Source organism: Xenopus laevis, chromosome 1L, assembly GCF_017654675.1.
Source record: "Xenopus laevis strain J_2021 chromosome 1L, Xenopus_laevis_v10.1, whole genome shotgun sequence".
NCBI classification, from domain to species: Eukaryota; Metazoa; Chordata; class Amphibia; order Anura; family Pipidae; genus Xenopus; species Xenopus laevis.
In genome coordinates, this window is record NC_054371.1 from 23560248 (window position 1) to 23577832 (window position 17585).

The window sequence follows — 17585 nt, forward strand, 5'->3', positions numbered from 1 at the left end:
GCCCTTCTATTGCGGGTAACTAACGAATCGCCGGTGGGATAGATTCGGATTTCCGAAGTCGCCTCACAGAGGCACTATTGAGTGTTGTTCTTATATCTACCAGGGAGCAGATATCTGGTTACCTTCCCATTGTTCTGTAGTAAGGCTGCGGGGAGAAGGGAGGGGGGTGATATCACTCAAACTTGTAGTACAGGAGTAAAGAGTGACTGAAGTTTATCAGAGCACCAGTCACATGACTGGGGGCTTCTGGGAAACTGACACTATGTCTAGCCCCATGTCAGATTTCAAAATTAAATCAGTTTGAGCTTTAAGTATACGGATTTCAGTGCAGAATTCTGCTGGAGCAGCACTATTAACTGATGTGTTTGAAAAAAAATGTTTTCTCATGACAATGTCCCTTTAAATTGTTTTAATCATTATACCCACAGCAACCCATAGCAACTGAGGACACAGTTGGCTTAGTGCCCTGGTGCAATTTAGCATGTTGTGTGGAATGATCTTGCGCCAATACCAATGATCCAGAGCTGCCCCTAACTTTTTGAGAAGTTCCACTTCTTTTGAGTCCTTTGGGGTGATTATTTCCACAGGTCAACTCATATTTGGCAGGATCACTTACCCCCGTTATAATGTTATCTTGCTAGTTATCTCATGCAGTGTGCAGTTTAAGCATAGTAAAAGTTTCTTAAAAAATTGTACACGCACTCCTGCGGCCAACCGGTGAGGATAAAAACGGAACTTTATTCCATTCTGTTAAAAAGTGTGTAATTTTTAACAGAATGGAATAAAGCTTAGTTTTCATCCTCACCCGTTGGCCGCAGGAGTGCGTGTACAATTTTTGACGCTATACTTTGCCTAAGCGACGGGTTCAGGGCACGGCACCCGGGCCATTTGCCGGACTTGGTAAGTGCGATTGTTGCTGACTTCAATGCATTTAAAGTTCAATTGATCAACTCAAAGTGTCGGACCTGGGGTTTTTACACCCAGGTCAACTCTCCAATTTGGTGAGCTATAGTTTAATGTTTTGTTTCGGCCCTATAGATTTTTGAGCGCTTTAACAGTGTTGTGCTTCAGAATAAATTTAAGGGAAGTTAGAGGGATTAGAGCCGGCAAAATTTATTTTATAGTAAAAGGTTCTCACTGCATTCTTGTGGTATAATTGAACATAATACTGGGGGGGTCATTTATCAACACTGGGCAAATTTAAAAAACTATCATATCACCTGCGCATCCCCAGTGTTTCCGAATGAATGTGGTGTGGTTGGGCAGCATGCCTACCCCTAAAATCCTGCTGCCCTAGGCCCGGGCCTTGGTGGCCTTTCCACTAATCAGGGCCTGAGAGTCATTTGAGTAGAAACCCAAAACTATTGGGCAGTTAGCATAACATTAGAGGAAAAGTCAGACTGTGTGTTACTGTTTATTAGTAAAAATTTCCACCTGTTTGTGGTCAACTGCTAATTTCTTCTCAAGTAAGAATATCATTAAACTTGGGGTGTATTCTCTAGGCTATTGAGATCTAGGGTTTGAAGAACTATATTATAGTTGTGGCTCTATATAATTACTTTCATTGTCCATCCAAGCTGTCTTTATAACTTTCTTTTCTTTTTTTCAAAAGGTCTGAATCAAACTCATCTTTTAAAAACCATGGGCCATAGCAGACAGTCCTCAGACAGTAGTGTGGAACGCTTTGTGCCCAAAGAAGAATCTGTGGATCCTGGTGATCTGGAAAACAAAGTAAGTTGGATTACTGTTGTGAGTAGCATAGTTTAGGATTAATATATATATATATCGTCAGCTAAATCATTAGAATTATTATTATATAATACACAAAAGCCATGAATATCCTGTAAATTATATCCTTATAAACGGTGAGTTCTGATGTCATCAGTTATAAACTGTGAGTTCTGATGTCATTTCTGTCACATGACTCACCGAAACTTGTGTATTATAATAAATAAAGTACCCCCAGTTGCAAAATATGAGGATATTAGAAGTTACCTCGGAGTTCCATGACCTGTATAAAAACACTCGGCCTTCGGCCTCGTGTTTTTATATGGTCATGAAACTCCTCGGTAACTTATAATATCCTTATATTTTACAAAAGGGGGTACTTTATTCACTATATAATACACAAAAGCCATGAATCAATCCTAAACTATGTTGTTAGAATCCTCCTGCTTCCTCCTAAGAGGGAACCTGTTTATCGCATGGTAAAATCTCATTTCCACTAAGCTCGACTAAACTTGAATCAAGTTTTTTGTTCTCAGAAAAAAACTTGAATGTCAGGAAGGCTGTTAACATCTTCAAATGGGTCACTCTGTCATTGATTTCTACATGAACTCAGCAGGTTTTAGGTGGCGAATAGTCGAATTTGAATTATTCCCAGGGTCAATGTTTGATAAATCTCGAATTCTAATCGAGTTTGGATTATCCCCAATTTTAATTTGTAAGTTTTGATCAAAAATAAAATTTCTATAATTCGAATTAACTATTCGTTTATTCCTGTGCTGGTTATTATTATGCTTGTCCTCCCTATGTCTATGTCTACCCTTTAAAATTCTACAGAGCTATTACCCTGGGGTTTCTACTTAGCTATTTATACAATATTTGTTGTTCGGTTGTTACATATCTCAATGTAGCGTCCTGATTTTCGTCCATTCTATACACGATTTTGCCTTTTCTCCAAATAGGAGCATGTGTCTCCATATTTTGGGAGGATTTGGGAGACTTGTTATTCCAAGTAGTTGTTATTCTATTCTGTTACTCTGAGTTCTTGTTTGAAGTTCAAAACATGTGTTAATATGGAACTGGCAAACCACCGATCTTTCTGTAACTGCTTAAAAATGTAATGATACCATAATTACTTCTGAAACACTGTATTCTTATCGAAGGTTTGTATTCCTTGTTTTTATGAAAATCTTCAATAAAACTTGTTAAGTTTAAAAAAAAAATTCTACAGAGCTGTGTGTTCATTAGTTAGATGCAAAGTTAAATTAGTTTAAAAAATTAAATTAGTTAAATGCAAACTGCTCAGACTTTACTTCACATGCACTAATTGCCAAAAGGTGGCTCTGAACCAAGATACAGCCCTGATTATACCGACCCTTTTAATTTATCTCAATAGTGGTATTTGAAAGATTTAAGTTTGTTTCAGTATTTTATTTTTTTCCAGCCTTCAAGGATAAAGGGAGATATTGGACACTATATGGATAAAGATGCTGCTCCTTTAATTCACTGTGTACGACTCCTGTCGGCTTCCTTCCTGCTCACTGGACAGAAAAATGGTAAAAATTAAAATAAGTCGATCTTACAACTGTTTCCCTTCAGAGCTCAGCAGGGTGGCAGCGCCAGTCTCTGGAGAAGATTTCCACTTAGATAAATAACCCCTGTGCTTCTGGAGCTGGCAGAGGAATGATGCTTTATAACCCCTCTTTTTCTCCAGTATTAGAGGATTTTTCAGAGTTTAAATTGGTGTGCATTTATCTGAATATCCCCAATCTTTTTGCAGTGCTTGTTCCAGACAAAGACGTGCGAGTCAGCGTAAAAGCTTTGGCTGTCAGTTGTGTTGGAGCAGCTGTTGCTTTGTATCCAGAAGCTTTGTTTAGCAAATTGTACAAACTTTCCCCTGAAACCAACGAACCTCAAGGTTAGTTTAAGTTGCCTTACTTTTGCTAGCTAGAGCATCCTCATACAGTCAAATGCAGGGTTTATTCATGGGTTTATAAGGTCTGCAAATCCTCCTCTCTGTCTGTAAAGAATCTTCTATTTTGCATTGACTGAATGCATTTCTATCTGTCTCTCTCTCCCTTTCTAGAAATACAGTATGTTTCAGATATTCTTGATTACATCAACCACGGAGATCCTCAGGTTAGAGGAGCTACAGCAATCCTTTCTGGAACCATTGTGTTTTCTGTACTCACAAAAGCACACTTTGAAGCAGAAACCTGGATTTCAAAGGTTAAAGCTAATACAGGTAATATCAGTTTTATACTTTCTCTTACTTCAGATCATAACATTTAGTCATTGTTGTAATAAAGTAAATACTATGAATGCACCGAATCCACTTTTTTTGATTGGGTCGAACCCCCGAATCCATTGCGAAAGATTCGGCCGAATACCGAACCAAATCCTAATTTGCATATGCAAATTAAGGGTGGAAAGGGCAAAATATTTTTTACTTCCTTGTTTTGTGATTAAAAAGTCATGCGATTTCCCTCCCAGCCCGTAATTTGCATATGCATATAGGTTCGGTTCTGAAAAATGCCGAATCCCAAACCAAATCCTGGATTCGGTGCATCCCTAGTAAATACTTTTTAATTGAAAATTCAATTTGAAAAAAATTGAAATTGGAATGTCAAATTCGACTAGGGCATTATCCAAGCTCTAGCCCTTTAAGAATTCAAATTCGACTATTTGCCACCTAAAACCAGCCAAATTCATGTATAAGTCAATGGGAGAGGTGCAGTGACCAATTTGGAGATGTTTGTAGCCTTCCTAACATTCCAGTTTTTTTCAGAGAAAAAACTCAAATCGAGTTTAATCGAATTTCGGGTCTATAAAATTCGTCAGAGTTTGAGATATTGGATTTTTTCTTCTTTAAATAACCCCCAGTCGAATTTCAAGTATATTTGAATTTCAGCGAGTTTAAAAAAACTCACATGAATTCGAAATTCGACCCTTGATAAATGTGCCTCCCTGTGTACATAAATAGAATTAATCCAGCACACGAAATCTGCTCAAGGGTTATTACCCGTGTTTAATGTCAAGCCAAACAGGTTACAACGTTTCGGGGGCGTACCCCTTCGTCAGGTGATCTGTGCCTCCCACTTCCACCATTAAATAGGTACAAAAATCTTAAACACCACCCATATAGTAAGAAAATTTACATATCAATCAAGAACAATCAAAAGGAATCCTTGGATTATAATAAAAGTCCAGAGTCCATCCAATAATAAAGATATCCATTATTCAAAGAAAAGTCCAAACACCTGAAAAGTTTGAAAACATTTTGTTCACACAATATTTTGTTACAAGAAAATCTTTTCTCAGAATTAAAAACATGCTCAAAAAAATTCTTTAAACAATATAGGAAAGAATTAATCATACCTTTCCTTTTCTAACGAAAAAATTATCAACTTAGGAGAATCTGTAGAAAGATGGAAACAAATTAGCAACATAATTTCAAGCCGAATGGTACATTGTTACAGATAAGATCTCAGGCTAAACTCCTCATTTAACCCCCTCGGTGTTTGAGTTTGCAGCAGCCATATCCAGTAAGCCTCACGTTGTGCCAATCTTATCTTTAGATTTTGGTTCGATGCATGTATTTTTTCTAGCACCTGCCATCTTAGTTGTGATGTCCTATGGCCTGTTTCAAAAAAATGTTGGTATAAAAAAGTTTCCTGCTTTTTCTTTTTATCACTAATTCCCTTAATGTCATCCTTTTTTAATGGTTTGAAGTTTCTTATAGCAGCCTTATGTTCATTTAACCTGTCTACTCGTTTGGCCAATATATGCCAAGCCACATGGGCACTTTAAACAATAAATTACTCCCTGAGAGTTACAGGTATGAAAGCCTTTCGTGTTATGTTTTGTACCCTTTTGGGGATGTACCACATAATCCCCCTTAATAATACCAGTACAATGGCCGCAACTCCTGTGTACATATGTTTTTCATTTTTTATTGTTTGTGGTTTTTGAGTTATTTAGCTTTTTATTCTGCAGCTCTCCAGTTTTCAATTTCTGCAATCTGGTTGCTAGGGTCCAAGTTAACCTAGCAACCATGTATTGCTTTACACAAGATGGAATATGAATATGAGAGGCCTGAATAGAAAGATGAGTAATAAAAAGTGGCAATAATGATACATTTAAAGCCTAACAGAGCATTTGTTTTTAGATGGGGTCAGTGACCCCAATTTGAATGCTGGAAAGAGTTAGCAGAAGAAGGCAAACTATAAAAAATAATGGAGACCTAGTGGAAAGTTGATTAGAACTGGCTATTCTATAACATACTAAAAGTTAACTTAAAAGTGAACCACCCCTTTAAAATAAGAATATTTTTAATCAATTAGTTAAACGGTAATGTCATTTACATGTAATGACATGTTATTTTTTTTCTAGGCAATACCTTTTCCGTGCCAGACTGCATTCCATTACTGCAGAAATCCCTGAAGGATGAATCTTCTGTTACATGCAAATTAGCTTGTATGGCTGTCAGAGTAAGTGTTTCCATCAGCGCTAATCCCGATTGGCCCAATGTGTGAAGTTTAGTTCACTATATTGTCCCAAACAAGTTCTAAATAACAGATGTTTGTTCAGTTCAGCAAAGTCCGTGGCACACAATATGATCTGATCACGACTACTTGTCGGAACACACCATGTACCATGGACTTTGGTGAATTAATGGCATCTTCCTCCTCAGAAATAAAGAAAAGATCAATTTAATTACATTTAATTTAATTACATGGCAAAGCAAGTTCTCAAATCCTTGTGTAAACAATAACTTCTTCGCAAGATCTATTGGTTCTTGAAATAATCTGTTATTGTAGTTCAAGCGCCTTCATTAATGTTTTTGCTTTTGTTCAAGCACTGCATAATGACTCTGTGCTGCAGCTCGTACAGTGAGCTGGGACTACAGCTAATTATTGATCTGCTCACCCTGAAGAACAGCTCCTACTGGCTTGTGAGAACAGAGCTTTTGGAAACACTTGCTGAGATTGATTTCAGGTAAGTTTATCTGTTTAAAGAACAACCTATACAGCCTTCCCATTTTGTCAGTGAATAAACACTTCAGGGCATTGTGTTAGAGTTAGAGAGTTACCTTTGGATTTTTTTCTAAATACAATCAATTAAAAATTCTGTATAGTTTCTGAAATAATTAAGTTTATCTTCACTATTCCTCTCCCTCAGCATCTGTTTCTCTTCATTCTGTCTTCATGCAGCAGTTGGGTGTCAGATATTCATTGACAGTTAGATCCAATATATCTTATAGGGGGGCTCCTTTTGCCTAGAAGATGTAATAGAGCTCACTCTATTAAACTCACCAGAAATCATGTCTCTCTACATGCAGAATTTGTGCAAAAGGCAGTTATTTTGTTAGATTTTGTTTGTACTGGAATCAGTTATTTGAGTGAGCTCTAATTCATCTGCTAGGAAAGGAAGCCCCCCTATAAGATATATTGGATTTTAATATCAACCCTGCTGCATGAAGAGAGAATGAAGATAGTTCCCTTTCAAAGGGACAGTTTCATCAACCATGTCCATGATAACCATGTATGTTTTTGCCTGAAAACAATACACTGATGTACTTTAAAGGAGAATTCAACCCGTAAAAATAAAAAAAAACCCTATCCCCTAACCTGGCTAGACCCTCCTCCCCCCAGCCTACCTGCCCCCCTACCCCTGGGCAAATGCCCCTAATTTTTTACTCACCCCTCCGTGCAGATTCTGGCCTCGGAGTTCACGGCAGCCATCTTTTTCTTCTCCGTTAATGGTCGTGTATTGACGGCATTTTGGCACTGCTCCTCGCGGCCACCTTCAAATGCCGGGCTCTGGTTTTATAGTCTCGCGTCTGCTCGCCCCGCCCCTTATGTGACGTCATCGGTGGCGCGGGTCTATAAAAGGACCCCGGGCTGGAGCAGGGCGGATTAAGGTCGGGTGCGGGTCAGGAAAACCCTGACCCGCACATCACTAGTAGGGGGGGAGGGTTTTTTTTATTACGGGTTGACTTCTCCTTTAAGGCTATTGTCACACATGGATCCTCTGTCTTATGACTTCAGGCATGAAAATGCAAAAGCATTCATTTTTTAACACCAAAATCCACCCCATATGTGCACAGGAATGTTCAACATCATGCTGGTCAGTGCATACTAAAGACAGAAGGGAAGGCAGAGGATCTGTGGTTTCTCCACTGGCAAAAGTCATGTGTGACACTAACCTAGTTCAGTCTCATTTCAAGAAATGTTTGTCTGTATATGTTAAACATTTGGTCTTGTATTCGTATCCCTTAAATCTGTTATGCACTGGATAAACTGATAGAGCTATATACAGTAAATAATAATTACCAAAAACAGAATCCGTGGTTGGAAATTACTTTTTTCTCTAATATCACAGCCTTGCAGTCTTAGTTTATTTATACTAGGGAAAGAACAAAATAAAACTTCTCCAGGGAAAGTTGTGCTTTTTTTGATTTTGAAACAAAGGAACTTTAAAAAAGTGTGTGAATAAAGATATGCAAATATCTATGTATAGTTCTATTTTTTTTATTCTTACAGATTAGTCAATTTTATGGAAGCAAGAACTGAAAATTTGCACAGAGGAGTCCATTATTACACTGGGGTAAAACAATGCTATGAATTATAATATATAATAATAATTCCAATAATTTAGCTGACGAGATCTAGCCTCTCTATTTGTATAGTTGGGAGTAATAAATACATACATACATACATACATACATACATACATACATACATACATACATACATACACAAATGGCTTTTGGCCGACTTAAGGCGCAGATCCCTTTTTTTTTTTTTTTACTTTTTTTTTTATTACCTATTGGGTAAAGGTAATTTAATTGTGCTAATTGCCGTTTTTACACTCTTCTAAGCTGTGTGACTACAATCTTCCTTTTAATTCCTGTAGCCCTCCATAGACATTTAAATGTCTTACACTAAGCCAGCACAAATGTGAATCTGAGCTATTGAGCTGTTATGGGCATGCCGTGGACTACTGAAAACAGCTGTTAGAGTTGGCATCACTACAACACGGACAGCACCATTAGTTTGCTTTTAGCCTGTACAGAGCCTACAACTATGACTCCAAAGACTTTCCTATGTATTGTATCTCAGTAGGAAGATATGTTGCATGGCCTTTTTTATTTCTCTTTATTTTCATTTTTCAAATATACTTTTTTAAAGTATAACAATGCAGTATTGGATTATACTTTTAATAGTAGTAATTCAATAACCAAAATAACAGTAAAAAAAAATAAAATACAAAACAAAAATAAATCAAAGAAATAACATAAATCATAACAAATCAAAAGCTTTCAACTAGGGATGCACCGAATCAACTATTTTGGATTCGGCCGAACCCCCGAATCCTTCGTGAAAGATTCGGCCAAATACCGAACCGAATCTGAACCCTAATTTGCATATGCAAGTTAGGGATGGGAAGGGGAAACATTTTTTCTGACAAAAAGTCACGCGATTTCCCTCCCTGCCCCTAATTTGCATACGCAAATTCGGATTCGGTTCGGCTGGGCAGAAGGATTCGGCCGAATCCGAATCCTGCTGAAAAAGCCCGAATCCCAAACCGAATCCTGGATTCGGTGCATCCCTACTTTCAACCCTCATTACCTAGATTTGTGTGTATGAGTGTTATAATATAGAAATATTCTGGCCAGATCTTGCATGGGATGGTGCAGTGAGTGCTTTAAATATGCCCAAAATTATAACCCAAAGTTTTGGGAGTTTCTAGCTTTCGGAACTGTCTGAATTTCACTGTTCCTAAAATGATATCAGGATTGGGTAAGCATGGCCTTTTTAAAGGGGTGGGTATGTTATAGAATGGCTAAGCAACTTTTCAATTGGTCTTCATTTTTTCTTTTCTTTTTTTTTTATAGTTTTTGAATTATTTGCCACCTTCTTCTTTCAAATGGGGGTCACTGACCCCATATAAAAAACAAATGCTGTTTAAGACTACAAATATATTGTTTTTGCTACTTTTTATTATCCATCTTTCCATTTAGGCCCTCTCCTATTCATATTCCAGTCTCTTATTAAAATCAATGCACGGTTGCCAGGTCATTTGGATCCTAGCAACCAGATTGCTGAAATTGAAAACTGGAGAGCTGCTGAATGAAAAGCTAACTCAATATCTCAAATCGTACAGCACTAACAATTTGAGGGCGAACAACAGTGGCGTAATTAGATCCCCATCCTCCCGCCCACTTCCCGTCCTGGTTCCGTCCTAGTTCCGCCCTGCCTATGCTCCAACCCGTCTATGCTCTGCCCCAACCCCGCCCACTCCTGTCCGACCCCATTCCTCGCCGCAGGTAAGAGAGCGGATGGGGAGGAGGGGGTTTATATTAGCTACAGAGGAAGCAGACTATAGTAACGCCACTGGCGAACAACCCCTTCAGTTATCCATGTGATGTTTAATTTCTGTTTACATTTAAGCAAGCTCTTCTCAATTTTTTCTCATATTCCTCTTTTTTTGTTTAGTTGCTGCATCTTCAGGATCGGGTACTGAACAATGTTATCATCAGCCTTCTTGGAGATGAAGATGCCAGAGTTAGACGTGTAGCAGCAGCTTCCTTAGTAAGGTAGGCATTCGTCATGTGCGGGTTGAAAAAAACTCAACCTGCACCTAACTCAACCCTAACCCGCCTGCACCCGCCTCCTCCCCTCTATATAAAGACCCATCCTGCCGATAACATCACAAAAGGGGCAGGGCACGAGGATATAAATAAGAATGCAGGAAGCTGCGACCCCCAAATGGTGTGCTGAGGTCGGCCCAAACCCACCCGACCTGCACATCACACAAGTGGGAATGTATCCGGCACTATGTGTGTGAGTTCTGAGCTCTCGCATCCCTTCAGGCCTCTGTACATACTAATGCTAATACCTTGTTTTGTTTCTGAAACCTTAGGTTTTTGCTTTTCCACCCTTTGGACGTGCTACATTTTGTGTTGACAGTTACTAGAGCAAATACTTAGCTCTGTACTACAGAATTCTTTTGTAACATGTTTAAATATTTTTAGGTGTAAATGACGTATTACACTGTAAATTATGATCGGCTATTACTTCATGTTTCTCTATATAAAAAAACTATTACTGACTCCTGAGTGGAGGATAGGAGCTGGTAAGCTGCAGGGCACATTTTTGTATATAATGCCCTAAAATGCCAGATTTATTAGCCTTCTAGCCTATAGATATATAGAATAAATAAAAGAGTTTATACATGGGTTGCAGACAGCAGAATATACTTGCTCTAATCATATGACATACAGACTGCTGACTATTAAAGGAGAACTAAACCCCCGTTAATCAAAAATCCCCATCCCCTTCTGTCCATTGGCCCCCTTCAATGTTTTCTCCCTCCTTAGTAACTCAGTGGAAAAACTATCCCTGTCATGTACCTTGGCATAATTATGAGTAGCGCAGCGGAGCTCTTCAGCACCATCTTCCGTATCTTCGGATACTCTTCTTTTCCTTGGGCAATCTTCGGAGCTTTCCGTGCATGCGCAGTAGAATACCAGAATGGTCCCAACTGCGCTTGTGCGAAAACGCTCTGTGCTGGCGCTCACTTCCTCGAGGAACCAGAAGATACAGAATATGGTGCCGGAGAGCTCTGCTGCGCTACTCTGCATGAATATGCCAAGGTACATGATAGGGACACTTTTTCCATTGAGATACTAAGGAGGGAGAAAGCAGTGAGGGGGCCAATGGAAGGAAGGGGATGGGGATTTTTGATTAACGGGGGGTTTAGTTCTCCATTAAAAGGTTTATGATTTATATTTTTTCATATTACATATCTTCTGGTCATGTGGGAACTGTACATGCTTTTATACTGCAGGCTTGTGCCCAAATTTTTTTACAACTGCGATCAGGTCCAGGCTGACCCTGTTGTAGCAGCAGCAAGAGACCAAAGCAGTATTTATCTGAAACTTCTCATGCATGAAACCCAACCGCCATCCCACTTTGCAGTCAGCACCATCACAAGGTAAGCTCTTCATCAGAGTCCTTTTGTTGAAAATATAAAAATATTCGACTCTTGTTTTTATTTGCATATACAGTCACTGGAGCTATTAACCGAAATGTTTGGACTTGGGATTTTTGGATAATGGATCTTTCAATTATTTGGATCTCCATACCTTAATTCTGGTTAAAAAAAAAAGCCTAGCCCCCTGCTCTCCTTATCTCTCTGACTACTTTGCTGAGCTGGCTGACTACTGTTACTTTGTATCAGCAGTAATCTGTCCTTATCCTGCATCCTCCAAACCCCACAATTCCCTGCACATGTGATTTCAATAAGGAACTGAACATGACAGTGCAATGCATTGTGGGTTATGTAGTTCCTGCATGCTGTCTATAAGATGTGGAGAAGTTGTTACAATTTGTAATATCAGTATTTAGTCCCTCCTTCCCTGCCAGAATTTCAAATGATGCAGAAAGAGAAGAACTGTTAAACAGCTGGATTTCAGCATAGAAAATTACATTTATTCATACTTTTTGAAGAAACCGGTAACTGTGAAGGTATATTAGGGGTTTCTGTGTTATGTGGCCTCTTATCACATTTTGGTTTGGAAGCCGGAGTTCCCCCTTTAAACATTGAATAAGGCCAAAAGGATTATTTTGCCACTAATGTGGATTTATGCAGTTTAGTTAGTATAAAGTTCAAGGTATGGTTTTATTACAGAGAAAAGGGAAATCATTTTAAAACATTAGATGTTTGCTTAAAATGGAGATGGCCTTCCTGTAATTTTGAGCTTTCCTATAAGGAAGGGATCTCATACCTTTTCAATAGGACATATCCTCTAATTGTTCTCTTTCTGATAAAATTCTTTACCTGAATATTCACATTCATACCTTCTGTATTAATTCATGTAGAGAAGGTATACAATGTAGACACTGTAAGTTGATTTAGTCCATATTTAGGACTAATTTATTACCTTCAAATATGGTTTATTGGATTAATATATGAATAAGGTCATATTTCTATCCAGACCCTCTTCTATTCATATCTGTTATTCAAATCAATGCATGGTTGCTAAGATAATTTGGACTCTACCAATCAGACTGCTGAAATTGCAAACTGGAGAGCTGCTGAAAAAGTTAAATAAGTTAAATAACTCAAAAACCACATATTTTACAAAATGAAAAACAATTGCAAATTGTCTCTACATCATACTAAATGTCAATTTAAAGATGAACAACTTCTTTGAATAGCCCTCTAGGAAATGGAATTCAAAGCTTTCTGGCTTATTGTTGTCGAGATAATAGATCCCATACTTCTATTACACAGTGCCCTCTTTACTACTGTTTTACATGGGGATATTATACAGACATTCTCTAATGTATTATTTATAATGTGTTTCAGGATCTACAGAGGGTACAATATACAGCAAAGCCCTACAGATGTCTCCATGGAAAACAACCTTTCCAAAGTCATCACGGCAGTCTCCCATGCACTAACTACATCGACCACACGTGCACTTACGGTAATATTAGCATTACTTGTCTGAGGCCACTTTCCTGTGCCAAGAAATCTGTTTTTTTGTTATAAAAGGCACTAAGTTTGCCCAGGAGCAGTAACTCATAGCAACCAATCAGCATTGGCTCAGTACTGGAATGTTATAGTCTCTGTATTTTGCTCTCCGTATAAAATTTTAGTTGCAAACCTCAAGTTAGATCATTTTCTGCTTTTATAGCCAGTGTTGTGCTTCTTTGGTAACTGCTTTCCACAAATACCAATATGTTTTATTTTAAAGTTTGGCTGCTGTGAAGCTTTGTGCCTCCTATCAGTAACCTTTCCAGTGTGCACATGGAGCGTAGGATGGCACTGTGGGTATGTGACCAGTACCAATGCTCAAACCACCCGAATACAAGTTTACAAGAACCGTGGACGTTCCTTCAGGTAAATCAGCTAAATAACTTTATTGCAGTGTAAGAATCTTCAGAGCTAATACTAACCTTTAGACTCTTTATTGTTGAACTTAGAAGTTGGAAAGCCAACTGGAAGGAGAGTGGTATAAGCCAATTGTTAAGTTATTTCCTAGCGTGCAAAAACACTAAACACTGCTCCTCTGCCATTAAATTGCCCAGCCTAGAACATATAACTGCATAGCACAGTCATTTTCCCCTAACTTTCCAAGTATACCTTACGTTACGGTATACTTGCTCCTCTACCATAAAATGGCCAAGCCTAGAACACATAACTGCATAGCATATAAGATATACCCCAGGTATATCTTATGGTGGCTTGGACTGGGCTTCTGTGCAGTATAGTAGAGTAGTCAAAATGTACTGCAGACAGGGCCAACCAAAACCCATTTAAGGAGTAGCACAGTAGAATGAAGGCAGCGCACTCCTGGGTATCAGAAATTAATTGCTTGTCTCCAGGTCAGTTTAAAAATTGTTATACTTTATTTCAACATAGTATCAATCAAATAAACATAGTATCTGAGGTCCATTTAAGGAGTACCTTAGAGCTGAAGAAGAATAGCGATGGCATGTACCCCATGCTGGCTCATATTCTATGTAAGAGACACACCAGCCTGGGGCACAGGGTTAACACCATTGTGCTCACTATAGAGTGCATAAAAAGTTCGGCACACTTTCTTTGATTTCTTTGTCCTTTAAGGTCTCCACTTTTATCACCCCATCCTGTTCTGATCTGCATTTGAAGGAGAAAATGCCTGTAAAATGAGACAGGGTGTTGTGTTTGGGTCGCAAGTAGATTACATTAATTAAAGATAAACATACATTTTAAGGTTTTCTTGTTGATAGAGGCTACCGAAAAGTATCTTTGCCCAGATTAGGCTGATTCCATCTTTAGCAATACGTAGCCCCCAGACCAATGATCTGATCATGCTGTGGGCCTATAGGGACCTTTCAGGGGAAGACCATATCAACCAATAGATATCTAGCTAGTCAGGTCTTCCTCATGGGCCCCATACAAGTTTGAGGGGCTTACAAGTTTGAGCAGCTTGTATTGGCCCATGTATTGTATTGACCCATGTGTGACCACCTTAATAAGATGTAAAATTGCAATGAATTCTTAGAGAGCTAAAGAATGGCATCGGCATATAAATATTACAAATGTTAGAGAACCTGAGTTAAAATGATTCAGATTGATATATATCAGGTTCAATAATAGAATGCAGCTGTAATTAATGGGTTATTTCAGTTCTCCCTAATCAAATGCACTTTCAGTGCTAGTATGTTGTTCAGGCTGCTGGAAAAATGTAGTTTATTTATTTTGCTCTAATTTTAGCATCTCACAACAAAGCCCATCAGAAGAACCCAGGAAAAGCTGCACTGCTGGAATGTCCAGTATGATCCTCTCTCTGATTTCGTCTGCCTGGTTCCCCTTAGACCTTTCCGCACATCAGGATGCCTTGGTTCTAGCTGGGAATCTGCTAGCAGGTCAGCGCATATCCTAAACAAATATTCATTTTTATTGCTTACAATTTGAGCATGCATTGTAGTTAAGATTATACTGAAATCCGGAGGGTAAAAAGTATGAAAAATATGAAAGCTTTCACCTAGTAGTAGGAAATGTCTGGGGAATGTTTATCATGGCCATGCTGCTAATGTTCTTACACAGAAAATTATTCCACCACCATGGATATTCAAAGAAATATCCAGAATGAGACAGGCACTCAGCCAACTAAAACAGAATTGTATCTGATTGTTTTAACAACATCTCGAGATGCGCACACCATGTTTCTTTGTATTTCATGGTATATCTTTATCACTCTATATTATGCTGAGGAGCCTGATTGGAATTATTCCGTCCTCTTCATGTGACCTCAAGTCGCTTAAAGGGGAAGGAAACCTAGTCAGCGCAAACCCCCCACCCCCCCTCCCGTTTGTTGCCCCCCCTCCCTCCTCCCCCCTGGCCTACCCGTCCCGCTGGGCAAATGCCCCTAACTTGTTACTTACCCTTCTGCGCAGGTTCAGTCCAGGGAGTTCACAGGCACCATCTTCTTCCACGCAATCTTCTTCCTGCTCTGAACGGCGTTTTGGCGCATGCGCAGTAGGATCATTTCGCCGGTATGGATCTACTGCGCATGCGCCAAAAGTCACGCGCATGCGCAGTAGATCGTACCGGCGAAATGATCCTACTGCGCATGCGCCGTTCACAGCAGGGATCGCGTGGAAGAACATGTCGTCGGTGAACTCCCTGGACTGAACCTGCACAGAAGGGTAAGTAACAAGTTAGGGGCATTTGCCCAGTGGGACGGGTAGGCCAGGGGGGAGGAGGGAGGGTGGGCAACAAACTGGAGGGGGGGGTGGGGGGTTTGCGCCGACTAGGTTATCTTCCCCTTTAAAGGACATGTAAAGCCTACATTTTCCTACCACGTATATAATTTGGCAACATCTCCCCACCCAAATGCCATTATTTGTTCTGTTTATACCCCCTCCATTTGCCAGCATCATTACATTTCCCTTAAACAAATAGTAGCTTTCACCAGGGGGCCATTTTCCCTCAGACACATTGTCAGTGCATTTATATCTGCAAAAAACACATATGCAATGTAAAGTTCATGCAATTGAAAAATGCAGGCTAACACAGGCAGACTTTACTATGATGACAAGTCCTGCTTGGATTGAGCACTGTAATAGTTACTCTGAGCTCAGGAAAGGGGTTAGGATTTAAAAATAGGAGCAGACAACTAGAGCAGAGTTTCTATGGGAACCAGCAATGCCATCTCTTCATTGGCTGCTAGACTGGAGGGTGTGTATTAATCTGAGTTGAGAAGAACTGAGCATGCTCATTAACCAACAGCCAAAGGAAATTCCCGAGGGAGGGGCCAGAGTGGGTTACAGGAGGAGAAAGAATCCTAAAGGATTAAGGTGATGCTGCAGCCTAAGGGGCCGATTCACTAACTTCGAGTGAAGGATTCGAAGGTAAAAAACGTTGAATTTCGAAGTTTTTTTTGGGCTACTTCGACCTTCGAATACGACTTTGAATCGAAGGATTCGTAGTAAAAATCGTTCGACTATTCGACCATTCGATAGTCGAAGTACTGTCTCTTTAAAAAAAACTTCGACCCCCTACTTCGGCAGCTAAAAGCTACCGAAGTCAATGTTAGCCTATGGGGAAGGTCCCCATAGGCTTGCCTAACTTTTTTTGATCGAAGGATATTCCTTCGATCGTTGGATTAAAATCCTTCGAATCATTCGATCGAAGGTATTATCCTTCGATCGTTCGATCGAACTATCTGCGCTAAATCCTTCGACTTCGATATTTGAAGTCGAAGGATTTTAATTCCTAGTCGAATATCGAGGGTTAATTAACCCTCGATATTCGACCCTTAGTGAATCGGCCCCTTACTGTTAACCTTTGAACAATCATAGTGACAGTTATATAGAGATTTCAAAGAGGCTGTCCACTGATTTTTGTGTTTACGTGTCCTTTAATCTTCCTGATGTCTCGTCATAGGTCTAAAATGCTAATTCTCTCCTTATGAATTATTGTATCCTGCTATGACGTGTGTCTTTGTCTTATTGTTCAATCTACTTATTAACACAGCTACTGCTCCAAAATCTTTGAAAAATCCCTGGACGTCAGAAGAAGAGATAAGCCAGGCAGCTAATAAACAAGAGGAGCCTTGGCCAGCTCTGGGTGACAGGACAGTGGTTGGCATGGTGGAACAACTGTTTATTCACTTACTGAAGGCAATAAACATATGTGCTCATGTGATTGATGATATTACTCCCGGACCAGTTGTAAAGGTGCAACATTATGTATGTTATATAAACACAACCATTACTTATATTCAGTGAATGACCACTCTCAGTGTTTACTCTCCTCCATAATACAACTACCCCCCACTGCAATTCTCCTGCATG

At 39.3% G+C, this 17585-nt stretch overlaps 1 protein-coding gene across 15 annotated transcripts in view; it reads left to right on the top strand.

Moving 5' to 3' along the window:
* The window catches only part of htt.L (huntingtin L homeolog), a 132459-nt gene that overhangs the window by 47046 nt on the left and 67828 nt on the right, over positions 1 to 17585 (top strand). For 9 of the 15 annotated variants that reach the window (XM_041587681.1, XM_041587693.1, XM_041587704.1 and 6 more), the window contains 13 exons: positions 1613 to 1749; positions 3170 to 3281; positions 3506 to 3643; positions 3812 to 3970; positions 6118 to 6215; positions 6584 to 6723; positions 8271 to 8334; positions 10227 to 10327; positions 11581 to 11727; positions 13105 to 13225; positions 13496 to 13641; positions 15001 to 15152; positions 17266 to 17480. In XM_041587681.1, the coding sequence (XP_041443615.1) occupies positions 1613 to 1749; positions 3170 to 3281; positions 3506 to 3643; positions 3812 to 3970; positions 6118 to 6215; positions 6584 to 6723; positions 8271 to 8334; positions 10227 to 10327; positions 11581 to 11727; positions 13105 to 13225; positions 13496 to 13641; positions 15001 to 15152; positions 17266 to 17480 (1730 nt within the window). The remainder of the gene's footprint in view (positions 1 to 1612; positions 1750 to 3169; positions 3282 to 3505; positions 3644 to 3811; positions 3971 to 6117; positions 6216 to 6583; positions 6724 to 8270; positions 8335 to 10226; positions 10328 to 11580; positions 11728 to 13104; positions 13226 to 13495; positions 13642 to 15000; positions 15153 to 17265; positions 17481 to 17585) is intronic. The other 6 variants (XM_041587686.1, XM_018228289.2, XM_018228305.2 and 3 more) reach the window with 3 other exon arrangements.